The sequence below is a fragment of the Euprymna scolopes genome, chromosome 8 (assembly GCF_053919585.1).
Source record: "Euprymna scolopes isolate OS-2025 chromosome 8, ASM5391958v1, whole genome shotgun sequence".
In the NCBI taxonomy this organism is placed as follows: Eukaryota; Metazoa; Mollusca; class Cephalopoda; order Sepiida; family Sepiolidae; genus Euprymna; species Euprymna scolopes.
In genome coordinates this window covers 102,760,751-102,773,091 of record NC_136489.1, presented here as the reverse complement: position 1 = coordinate 102,773,091, position 12,341 = coordinate 102,760,751, and the positions used below count along the sequence as shown (strand labels likewise).

Sequence of the window (12,341 nt, the reverse complement as noted above, 5' to 3'; positions counted from 1 at the left end):
GGACACAGAAAAGATAAATAGAATCAGAACAGTTAATACACTTTGTTCCTAGCTAAAAACCCAAGAAAATTAAATCAATTTATATGGAAATTTTTTTTACATATACCAACAATGAAAACATCAACAACTAAGATTAATGTTGATATTTCTTTGATTTCATATTTGTTAAATGAAGGGATAATATAAAAAAACAAATTTGATTTGAAAAATTGCATTTCCATCATTGTACATAGATCCGTTGTGCTTTAATGTTTCCTTAGATTAAGTTATTCAAAGTAGAATTCAAACAAATTCATGGCTCAATGAAAGTAATTGAGGAAAATTAGAACCAGTTCCTTCTCACCCAATTTACATTAAAATTAAAGGATTTTTTTTTCTATTTGACAATAAGGCATTAGAAAATATGCTACCAATAACAAATGAGATCTCTTCATTTTCTAAGTGCTTCTTATTTTTAAATCGTCTTTATACATGGCTTTTGGTTCCCCAACAAAAAGGTGGACCTGTAAATTCACCCTTGTCCGTTCATCTGTCTGCACTTTTCTCAATAACTACGCCTTGGAATTTTTTAAAATTTTGAATAAACATTAAATATGATACTGAACTTCATTTTTTTATGCCTCGTTCACGGTGCACTCACAGGGGATTATGCATGCTTCCCTTGTTCTTTCTAAATTTTTTTTTCTGTGAAAAGTTGTCATGTATGTTAACTTTTATGATGTGCATATAAAAACACAAAATTTGCTACCATTAAAAGCTGTTGCACTTTATATAATTTGGTTTACAATTATAAAATATTTCTTCTATCTTTTGGAAATAAAAATGACCAAATATTCTTTTTAATTTGAAGAAATTACCTACTTGTATGGTCAGCCATATACAGCAAACGACATGTCTAAAATGATGTTTCCTAACGAACATAAAAAAAATTGATCAAAAATAGATATTAAAGCGCTAAAAGAGAGCAAGTGGGATGCAGTTAGAATTGCAGCTTAGTTTCATTTGATATGCCATCACTACCACCTCTTCATCTTTTCCTCCATCGAGAATGAACTTCATACAAACACTTAACCAATCACCGACATCCATTTTTTTTTTCATCCTTTTTTTTTTTTTTACCCTTAAAAAAAATTTTGTGATTAAGTTGAACTCATCAGTATTGAATACAATTTAGGTCAAATAAGAATATATTTTCCCAAAGACGCAACTTCTTCACAATGAGTCGAAGGGAAAAAAAAAATTTGCATTTGATAACTTACCCATTTCCAGTTTGGGGATTTTTATGCGGTCCTCACATGATAATTCAGCCTAAAAAGATTAAAAAAAAAAAGTTAAGACTTTGGAATTGATCACAAAAGAGTCTTTCAACTAAACCTGCATTAAATCTTTTCCATTAGTTCCATCCTTCTGAAGAACCAAGTTTTCCTATTTAAGTAAATAACATGAAAGGTGCAACTGCAGCCAAATTGCCTTCTGCTAACTATACTATTATAATCTTTAAAGTTTACCATATTTGAGGAAGGAAAAATTGATTACATGATCAATGCAAAACAAAATATCCTTTAAGGTGCAATCAATTGTGCATACAGTAGAACCCTGGGATATGGCATCAAAAAATTAGTAACAAAATACACTAGTACAGTATATAATACACATGTATATAATCAAATAACATTATAAAATAACATGGTAAAGCGGGGCAAATACCACAACCAGGGGCCGGAAAAACATTGCATTTCATATCGTAACCTGAAGAAGAAATAAAAAACAAAAAAACTATCCTAGGGCCATCGTACCCTGGGGTTCTACTGTATATCTATTGAGACAGTGAAACAAATTATTTCTCATGAAAAAGTTCATATCTTAGAGCAAAATCTACACATTTTCATAAAGCCTCAAAATTATGACCATTTACAAGAAACTACTTTGTGGTTCTTGTTGTGGTGTTTAACTGACAAATTATGTCAAACTGATAATTTCTAAATTACAAACAAGCAATTTTCAGTATAAGTAGATTTCTTTTAAAAAATTGCCGCATATAAACTAGCACCAAACAAAAATATATATTTGAAATGAAACCAAATTTGTACTGAAGTCTTTTTAAAATGTACAAAGGAATGAAGGAGACTGTGTTTCTAAAAATCACATGATTACTATTATCACAGGTGAAATCCAAGGGTTACAAACCCACAGTACTGACTATTATGAAGGATGATTATTTTCTATTTCAATTCTCAAGGAAATTGCAGAAGAATTTATATAACTGGTCAAAAAGTGAGATAAAACATTATTGTACATTTAGTCACATGCAATTAAAAGGGGGTATTTTTTGCCGGGAAAATACTATGAAGTTTTATATTTGTTAAGTGTATTTGATTACCAATTCACTTGTGACTTTATGCACCAATTTTCAAATAATTTTTAAATGAGATAAAAAAAATTTTCTTTTTTTTTTTTACAAATCCTTTTCTTGATAATAGAGCAATGTTGAATTATTTTTCTTTTAACTATATTTTCTGATAAGGATCTAAAAAAAGTGAATTTTTGATTAGAAAGTTAAAAATTAATTTTTTCTGTTTTTAATTTTTAAATTCGTAAAATTTTTACGAGACTTTTTTTTTAGTCTGTTATCTTAATAAATAATTTTTTTTTTTTTTTTACAGTATTATTCCTATATTTTGGAGCAATCTTTAGTTATTGATATTGGGAGTCAGTAAATGTAGTAAACATTTAGTCACAACTGTGTTTTAACTTGTTCATTTCTTCCTTTTAAATTTATTAAATTCCATTAAAACTTTTAACACATGATGTTTCAAGTTTATTTCCGCAAGGAAGTTTTTTGTATAATAATATTTTTGAAAAATGTTTATCTTCATTCAAAAGTCAAGAAACACAAATACATTTCCATAAAAACAAAATGTGTTTTTTCCAAATAGTTTTGAATTTTTTTGCATCAAGTTTTATAACACTCATAAATTCAGTAACTAATTTTTATGCAGAAATAATGCTATTAATTAGAAACCCATTCTTAACTAAATTATCCAACAGATTTTTTTTTTATAATTTGGATGTAAAAAGATGTTCCTGCATTAGTAACGTTTTATTTGAATTATTTCTTTGAATTTAAAGTTTTCATTTCAAAAATTATTTATCATTTGCTTTCGTTTTAAGTTATCATTTGATTTTAATTTGTTTGATTATCGTTTGCTTATTTCCTAATTCAAGTTTTTGATTGTGTCCCACTTCAAGCATACATAATTTTACATGCATAAGTCTTTTTTAATTTATATCAGAATAAAGTTCAGTTTCAGTATAAATTGAATTGTATCCTTTTAATTTTATTTAAATGTAATCTGTATATATAAAAGCGAAAATGTATGTATGTATGTACACTTTTCCTCGATGTCCACAAAAAGCTTCTTTCAGAGAAGCGCTTGCTCGGTTCACAACTTCTTAAAACTTTTTATATCATCTATAAATTGTAATATCTCAGAGTTACCCACGGAGCTCGCCTGTCTATTTAATTTTATTGACTTTCAAACGTTAATTATTCGACATTTCCTGCATCGGCACGCGTTACATTCGGTTTTCGGTATAAAAAAAAGCGAAACTCGACTCTAATCACAGGCCGAAAGCCAGTTGTCTCAAGAGAGCTAAGTAACGTTTGTTCAATGTCGACTTCGTCATATCAGACTGTAGCTTTCATTTCGCTCCTCCTAATAAACAGGGTGTGGGTTTTTAAAAACAAACAAACTGATTTATTCACATCATTCAAAACTGTCCCGCACAAAATGCTAACTGCTGAATACCTATCGCCGTCACGTCAATCAAAAACGCGCACCTGTTTTTTTTTTTTAACACTTTACTATTTCTAACTGCGCGTCGTGAGAGCTTCGTTTTTTTTTTTTCACTGGCACCTGTTTTTTTTTCACATTTTCGGGGTTTTTTCACATACTCCGAAAAACACCCGGGCAACGCCGGGTACCCCTCGCTAGTTTTTGAATAAATAAACGAATTTTAGCCTTAAATCCATGAAATAAAATGTTTATTTATAGAATATTGTTACACAGGAACACAATTTTTTTCGTTTTGAATTTCATTTTTCTTTTTGAAGTTCAATTTCAGTATAAATCATGTTTCTTATTTTCTTTTTCAATGCTAACAATTATTACCTCCCTTGTTACAAGTCGAACTCTCCAGTTTCTTTTATTTTAGCAAAACCTTATGTTCACTAATTGTCTTTGAAAACTATTTTCATCAATTCTCTACTTTGTTTTTCGTAATTTTTGGATATGTCCATTACTGTGATACGACAATTAAGTAAATACCTTTGGTTTTTCCTGAAATTCAATATTTACATTTTCGAATTTCGCTCAATAACGAAGAAGCACCTATTATTTTATTTTGTTTTAAATAAATAGAAGCATTTGTTTTTTTGTTTTTTTCAAAAAAAAAAAAAAATGGGATTTTCGTAGATTTTTAATGTTTGTTAAAAACTTTTGAATTTCTTTTTTGTTTATTTATTTACTTTTCAAGAAAAGTAAAAAAACTTATAAAAACTTGACATTTTTTAGGGTTAGTGTTGGATTGATTACTTTGTGCATGATTAAAAACTTTTTTTCTTCTTCCAATTTAATAAAAGTCGTCTGCTTTGGTTTTTATTGGCTGATCAATTTGATAAGCGCTCAGCATATTCCGGCGGTTTACGTCAACTGCCAGTCGAGCCCAAGCCAACATTCACGGAAATCTGGTGTGCAAAATGCAAAAAATTAAATGCATTTTCAAGGTTATTAGAATTAATAACATTAGTTTCTTTTGACCTTGAACGTTTCAGTCTTTTCAACTTCCTGAATATTTTAAACATTTTTATGCATTTATTTTACATTTAATAATTTCGAAACATGAAATATTTCAAATCCTAACCCATAAATCTTATTTAATAATTAACATGGCATTTTTTTTTTTTTTTTTTTTTATATTGGCGGATTAAATACTTATTTTCCTAGTATTTGTTCATCATTGCTTATAGATTTTATAAAAAATTTAAGATGCTTATGCACTTTTGTTACCTGCTATTTTTTTAAATAGTATTTTCAAGTAAAATTTAAGTTTTACGATAATTTTTTATTAAATTGTTAGGTGGAAATACAGAGTAATTACAAACTACCCTACCCATGTTAAGAATGGCTTTCTAAATAACGTTATTTCAGCATAGTAACAAGTACAAAGTTTAAGTATCAAGTTTCTTTAATAGATTGTTTTCAAAAATAAAAAAAAGGTTATAAATTTGAATTCAATAACATAAATTATTCACTTGTAAACAAATTTAATTCTGTTCTAAAGTTTAGCGCCCGTGTACAGTTGAACATCTCTCGGCAAATTGTTTTCATTTTAGGAGAGTTCCGTCCGCGGCAAGAGAAAAGTTAAACCTCCCCTCTCCTTGTTAAGGATTGCGGGTTTGTATTACTGTACACATAGATTCAAAAAAAATTGTCAAAAAAACAAATATATAACAAATAAATGTTATCAAAGGCAAGATAAGTTACTTTTCTACCAAACTGGATACATTTTTTTTGTTTTTATTCAATGTAACATGTTTATTCAGCTCGAAAAACATGCAGTGTTTAATGATGTATTGGAAAATTCAAAATGGCACCCGACACTCTCTTTAACATGGTACGTTTGGGAAAAGGTGTTATAAATAATAAACTAGACAAAATACTATTAAAATAACACCGAATATATGTCAACTTATGTCACGGTAACATATGAGCGAATTTCTAACAGTATTTTGTCTAGTTTATTATTTATAACATCTTTTCCTGAACTTACCGTGTTAAAGAGAGTATCGGGCGCAATTTTGAATTTTCCAATACATCGGTAAACACTGTATGCTTTTCGAGCTGAATAAACATGTTACATTGAATAAAAACATGAAAAATATATCCAGTTAGGTAGAAAAGTAACTTATCTTGCCTTTGATAACATTTATTTGTTATATATTTGTTTTTTGACAATTTTTTTCGAATCTATGTGTACAGGAATACAAACCCAGGATTGCTGATACTTATGCAGAATACAGGCCGGGCTGAGAAAATAATGTTATTTAGAAACATTTTGTAATGTACTTTCACCTAACAATTTAAGCAAAAAGGTAACGTGAAAATTGAATTTAACTTAAAATCCTATCTAAAAATAGCACTATCCATATTTTCCATAAGTACCGAATTGCTTTTTACATTTGTTGGGGGATACACGTGCTTCATTTTCACAAGGAAAACAGAAATTATTGAAATCACAAATGAATCAGAAAAATAAATATTTATAAATTTAAGATTAAAAATCCAAAGAATAATCTAAGGAGGAAGTGTGCTTGTTAAGATATAGTCGAAAAATCGATTGTTTAAATATATCGTTTAAGCAAAATCGGCAATGTCACTTTATTAGTCGGCAAGATGGCGTCCGCGAACGGATGGAAAAAGTGGATGAGGACGCAAATTTTAGCGAAACGAAATTAGCGAGTCGACTGTACAACCTAGCAAGAAAAAAGATCGACTGCTGATAACACCAAGTAACTACGAAATTAGTTTTTTTTTTTTTTAATTTCAACTAGATTGTAATTTCATATAACATTTTAATAAACAAAAGGGCGAGCCTAATGAGATCGATCGTGTCGAGGCCATCTTGTTTTTCGCGGATGAGGAAGGGGCGCCAGGAGAGATAACTCCAATCATCATTTAAAGTTTGTCAAAATTTGACGAGATTATTTTGAAACATGGGCAGTAAAAATACCTAGATAAATATTTTAGTGTTTTTTTTTTTTGTTTTTTTTTTTTGTGCTTCTATACTTTATTGCCGAAATTGGAGACGCCATTTTTTTCACGCACTTGTTGTCCAAATCCAGGGGAGACATCATTATATCAAACTATGGCCGAAGTATGAAATAAATAGCAAAAAAATTAAACTTCCGGAAAGAACTATGAAAAAAAAGTAAATAAAGAAAGTGAAAGAGAACATATCCGTAATTGTTTAATTGAAAATGCTTCGATTTAATTAATGAAAATGGGGAAGTTTTTCATAGAACATTTTTTTTTATTAAAAACAGAAAATGAAATGACATTCACAATAGTTTAAACTGGGAGAGCGCCATTTGAAAACCAAAACATTTATTAGCTTTTATTATTATTATTTTTCGTGTGTGTGTGTTTTTTTGTTTTGTTTTTTCGAACAAATAAATAATTTTATACATTTTTTGGAATTAAAGCAACTTTGAAAGGCCAACAACAAATTAATTTAAATGATTGTTTTTTTTTACTGGGAATCGAAATATAATTGTAAAAACATTGATTGAAAAGTTTGCGTAAAAAAATATAATTTTAAGAAAACCATTTAGAAATGAAAGCAACATTGGATTTTTATAAAAAAAATTTTTTTTTTTTTTTTTTCGAACAAATAAATAATTTTAAACATTTTTTTGAATTGTCAAGATTCATTTTCTCCAGTAATATCGCTTTACCAAGTTTCTGGAAGTAATAAATGATAATTTTGGTAAATTTATTCTTTCCCTTTCCGGAAGCAATCGTTATTCGTTCGGCCATATAATGATGTCTCTCCACTGGATTTGGACAGCAAGTGCGTGAAAAAAATGGCGTCTCCAATTTCGGCAATAAAGTGTAGAAGCACCTTTCCTCCCCCCCCCCCCACTTATTTTACAGAGTTTCTATGTCCTTTTTCATTTTGTCCTCTGTTAATCACGTTTTCGTTTTAAGGCACCCCTTTCTTCTCGTCCCCGGAAATAGACAAATGGCGACGATACGATCGATCTCATTAAAATTTGATTTTCCTCTGTAGAAAAAAAAAATATTTTGTCGAATTAATTTTTATTTTTATGAAAACTTTATTCCATAACGAATACGTACAATATAACTTTTCAATATTTTCATTTTTTTAATATATTGATTAAACTCTACAAGTACCCAATTATTTTTCGTAATTTTTTTATATATTGCTATTTTTGATATGACAATTAAGTAGGTAATATTGTTTTTACTTAAAACGATATATTTTTAAAAATTCGATCTGTCGACTGTACTACAGTCGGACTGTACCTTAGAGGAAGTAGCAGCACTTAGTAGCAGTTAAATCTTATCAGTAAGAGTCGAATAAACAGCGATAAACAATTTAAAAGAGAAAAATATGCTTGTGCGGTTTTTTACGGACGTGCTATTTTTTTTTTTTTTTTGATAAGATTTTCAAGTTAAATTCCATTTTTACGATAATTTTTGTTTATTAAATTGTTAGGTGAGAGTACAGAATAGTTTAAAACCCCTCACCCTTCCCATGTTAAGGTTTTTCTATTATATTATTTCAGCACAATCTATAAACTGCACAAGCACCCTAAAATATAACAGGGTCCGTAAACTGCAGAAGTATCAAATTCAAATTAACTGTTTTCCAATAACAAAAAAGGTGTTAAAACATATTTGATGTTTTATTTCTTGTTCAAGTTTAAGCGCATCGATTTTTTTTTCTTCTAAAACAATAAAACTATAATACTTGACCATACCATCACTTATGAACTCTTATTTTAGTCAAAAATTATTAAGTGGCAGTTTACAGGCTTTAAATTCATTTTCGAATTTCCCAATAGCCACGAAGAAGTCATCGTGGCGATTTTTTTTTTTTTTTTTTTTTTTTATTATAAGATAAAAAAACAAATGTTCGACACGATGTTTACGACGTGGAGTTATTTGGAAACTTAAATTGACTGAGAAAAAGTCATCTTTGGATAAGATGAAAGATGACAATAAAGATAAAAATCGAATATTATGGTTCATTTGCGCCCCTAAAGCAAAGGAAAACAGTATTTTTTTTTCCGCCGTGCCATTATTGAATTCACTAAAATTATCCACACGATAACAAAATGGCGCTGGCGTTATTGTGGGAGGAAGGAAGAATCAATAGGATTATTTTGTTATATTTTCCTATTGGAATTCAATAAGAATGAAGAATCGCTAGACATGTTTGCAATTTAAGTCGACTTACCTCTAATGCATCACCATTTGACGGCGATACTTTTAAATCAGAAAGCGTTGTAGCCATTTTTTGTGGCGACGATAACAACATTACAAAAAAAAAAAAAAAACAATGCAGCAGACGAGGAGAAAACTCTAGAAAAATGCAACTTTTCTCCGTTTTAACAAAAGAAAATAAAACGGTTGACAATCAACCGACTCGCGTAAATAAAGAAATCAACCTTCGAGTAGGAATTACAACAACAAAAAAAAAGAAAATTTGACACCGATTAATATCGCGTGTTTAATAGAATGATTATTTTTTTTTGTCGTTGTGTTGTGTCAAGGCGCATGCGTACAAGGCTATAACCGCACACACTGTCTATGACGTCATTAAACCAAAGTGAAACTACCCAAGGCCGTGAACTCTCACGATTTATCGCCCCGCTTTACCACTTTATATATAAAAAAAATCCTAGGCCTTCGGGCTTGAGCAGAGTATAGTATCTGTTATGATGCTGTACTTAATCTTTTCTATTCGGGATCAGTGAAGAATGATTACTTAAAGACTGAGGCAATTTTTATTTTTGTCCCAATCCAAAGTGACCCCTTTTGGGATAGGATTTTACCGACCTTATGACTATGCTCTCATTGGGGAAGCAATTAAATAGGGATCAGTACAATCGAAACTGGCTTTCCCAAAAAGTTTAGAAAACCTCTTTATTTTTAAAAAGGTGAATAAAAATGTTTTATACATTTTTTTTTTCTTTTTAAAGCAACACTAATCCTAAATTTGGTGTAACAATGAGAAAATATTTCATTTGAAGTTGAAAAAGGACTCTTCTCCTTTGTTAAAATGCATTATTTTATTAAATTGCATCAAATTTAAAGATCTGTTTAATTAGTCAAATACAAAATTTTTTTCTTTTTTAGATGATTGAAAATAATGGCCAAAAATTGCAATCATTCTATCCTATCGATCTATATATTGGTTAAACAAATCCACATGTTTTATGAATTTTATTTCAAGACAGTTAATTCTTTTCTTTCTCACAAATCTCGGTCTCAAAAGCTAATTGACATCTAACAAAACTCACTTCTGCTAAAAAATGATGCCTTTCTATGATCAACACAACTGCCTTTCATATGCATATTAGATATATTAGATGCCCTGAAGTCTTGTTCCCACATGAGATCACCAGCCTATAAGTAAACATAGCGCCCATTTTTTTCTTCATTCTCCTTGCTTGACGCAAACACTGCATGCTGTACAAAAAAAAAAAAAAAAAAAAATCAGCTTTGTACATGCCCCCTTGATTTTTAAGATCAATAATTAGTCTTATAGTTTACCATTCACACTGAGCATCTTCGTTTGTGGTGCAACTGTCATATCGGTTCTTGTGAAACTTCATCAACCTCCTACTTCTCTGCTGGCAAGGAAACTCTTCATATGTCTAAAATGTGATATGGCATTGTGAACTGCCACTTTGTTCTTGGAGAGCACTTCAGTTATAGTACCTCTTTCACCAACCGTGATTTCTGCTTGTGCTTGTTCCACTATCTGTGACAGCCAGCGAATGTCGCCATTCATACGTAAAAACAGATGCGGCACTGATATTTCATTTGGGCCAGCTTTCAGTGCCATATTATACCAAAATACAGCTTCTTGGGGCGAAATTTGGCTTCTTGATGCCACAGCTTTTATAGTGCAACGCTGTCTGATTTCATTGCCATTAGGATGCCACACAGCTCTAAAATATTGCCTAATGTTCCACTTTGCACATAGCTCTCTAAAAACTTCCAAGCAGAAAGACATACCATTATCCACCAAAACTTTTGCCATTGGCTCCCTTTCCATAAACACATCAACAACTCTCTTTACCTCTTCAGCCATTTCCATTCTGATTTTTCACAATATTGCTACTCTCCCAGACCCACAGTGAATCATAGTCAGATATAGTGTATGTTGATAATGCATGATATCAATGGCCAGTTGCTACCAATTTTCTGCAACATGCAATTCCTTTTTTTCGTGTTTAGCTGGTGTAGGGTTAATCGATTGACATTCCCTACATTGCTCCATTACCTCCCGGACATCTTCCATCGTAATATGCGGATTCACATTTCTTGCTAGGTATAAAGTTTGTTCCTTTCCAAAATGATGCATCTCATGCAGCTCCTTTAGCTGCTCTAATGCACAGCACACCAAAGCCATATCTTTCTTTCCTCTTAATCAGGCCTTCTTCACTCTGGTTAGCCAGTCCGCTTTATTTTTCTGCGATGTGACCAAGGTGACACTTACATTCAGACCAAATTCTCAGATCAAGTATCCTAGTGCTTCAAGTGGACACTTGATAAGCATCTTTGCTGTCCCTCTTGTCTTGATCCACATCTCCTGACACATCTGATTCAACCCATGATGCTACTGTCGCCATGTTGCTACTGTCGCCAACATCCACTACCTGAAATCCCCATTTTAAAGCCAGATGGATGCCCTTCATCATAGCCTTGAGCTCAGCTATGGATATGGATGCTATCATCGTTTTTTTGCAACCAAGCAGCATCTAACTACGCCCTAATCCCAGGCTGCTAGTATCGCTCCATATTACCCCTTCATGACTCTTATATACCATTCTCCTTTTATACGGTCCACTTTTTTCACTTCCGCAATGACTTCTTGTATCATGAGCAGCACTTCCTGGTCAATTGCGTCTTCCCATCAGTTCTTACCGGTCTGCCTTTTAATAAACTTGCATGCAGTTTGCAATCATCTGACTACAGGGTAATGACCAACCAATCTTTCGCATATCGAAAAATGTTCTGTCTGCCTTATTCCATTGCAATCTTAATCCCAAAGTCATTCCATTTTCCAACAATTCTGACGGTTTAGACATGGTTTTTCACCTTTTCTGCCATCACCTCGGTCTCGTCCACCAATAAGTCATCGATATAAGAGCAGATGGCTTTCTTAATCACATCTTTAATCAACACAGTGTTAAGAACTGCCATCATAATTTTTGTTGCAGAATTTAGACCAAATCCTAATCTGGTCAAACAATAAATCCAACCTTTATATTCAACAAATAAAAAACCACCATAGTTTTTCAGCCACATGAATGAAGATAGGTCAACTTTAGGTTCACGATTTTAATTGCTCATTCTATTCTCCTAAACTCTCTCATGACTTCTTCACACGCATCAATTCCATCTTTGATGTGACAAGCCATATATTTGTTCAATTCTCGGAAATCCAGCATTGGTCTAACTTTCTTCTTAGTAGGTTGAACCACGACCATGAGTGGCAAAATTCCTTCAACCTTCCCTGAC

General features: G+C 31.2%; 1 protein-coding gene across 2 annotated transcripts in view; it reads right to left on the bottom strand.

The window, feature by feature from the left end:
- The window catches only part of LOC145283685 (poly(U)-binding-splicing factor PUF60-like), a 74,837-nt gene that overhangs the window by 51,859 nt on the left and 10,637 nt on the right, over window positions 1–12,341 (bottom strand). The window contains exons 1-2 of one of the 2 annotated variants that reach the window (XM_080132711.1): window positions 9,046–9,419; window positions 1,260–1,308 (exon numbers count right to left, since the gene is read on the bottom strand). In XM_080132711.1, the coding sequence (XP_079988837.1) occupies window positions 1,260–1,308; window positions 9,046–9,126 (130 nt within the window). In that variant the 5' untranslated portion in view covers window positions 9,127–9,419. Of the gene's footprint in view, window positions 1–1,259; window positions 1,309–9,045; window positions 9,420–12,341 lie in introns of those variants that run through there. The other variant, XM_080132710.1, reaches the window with a different exon arrangement.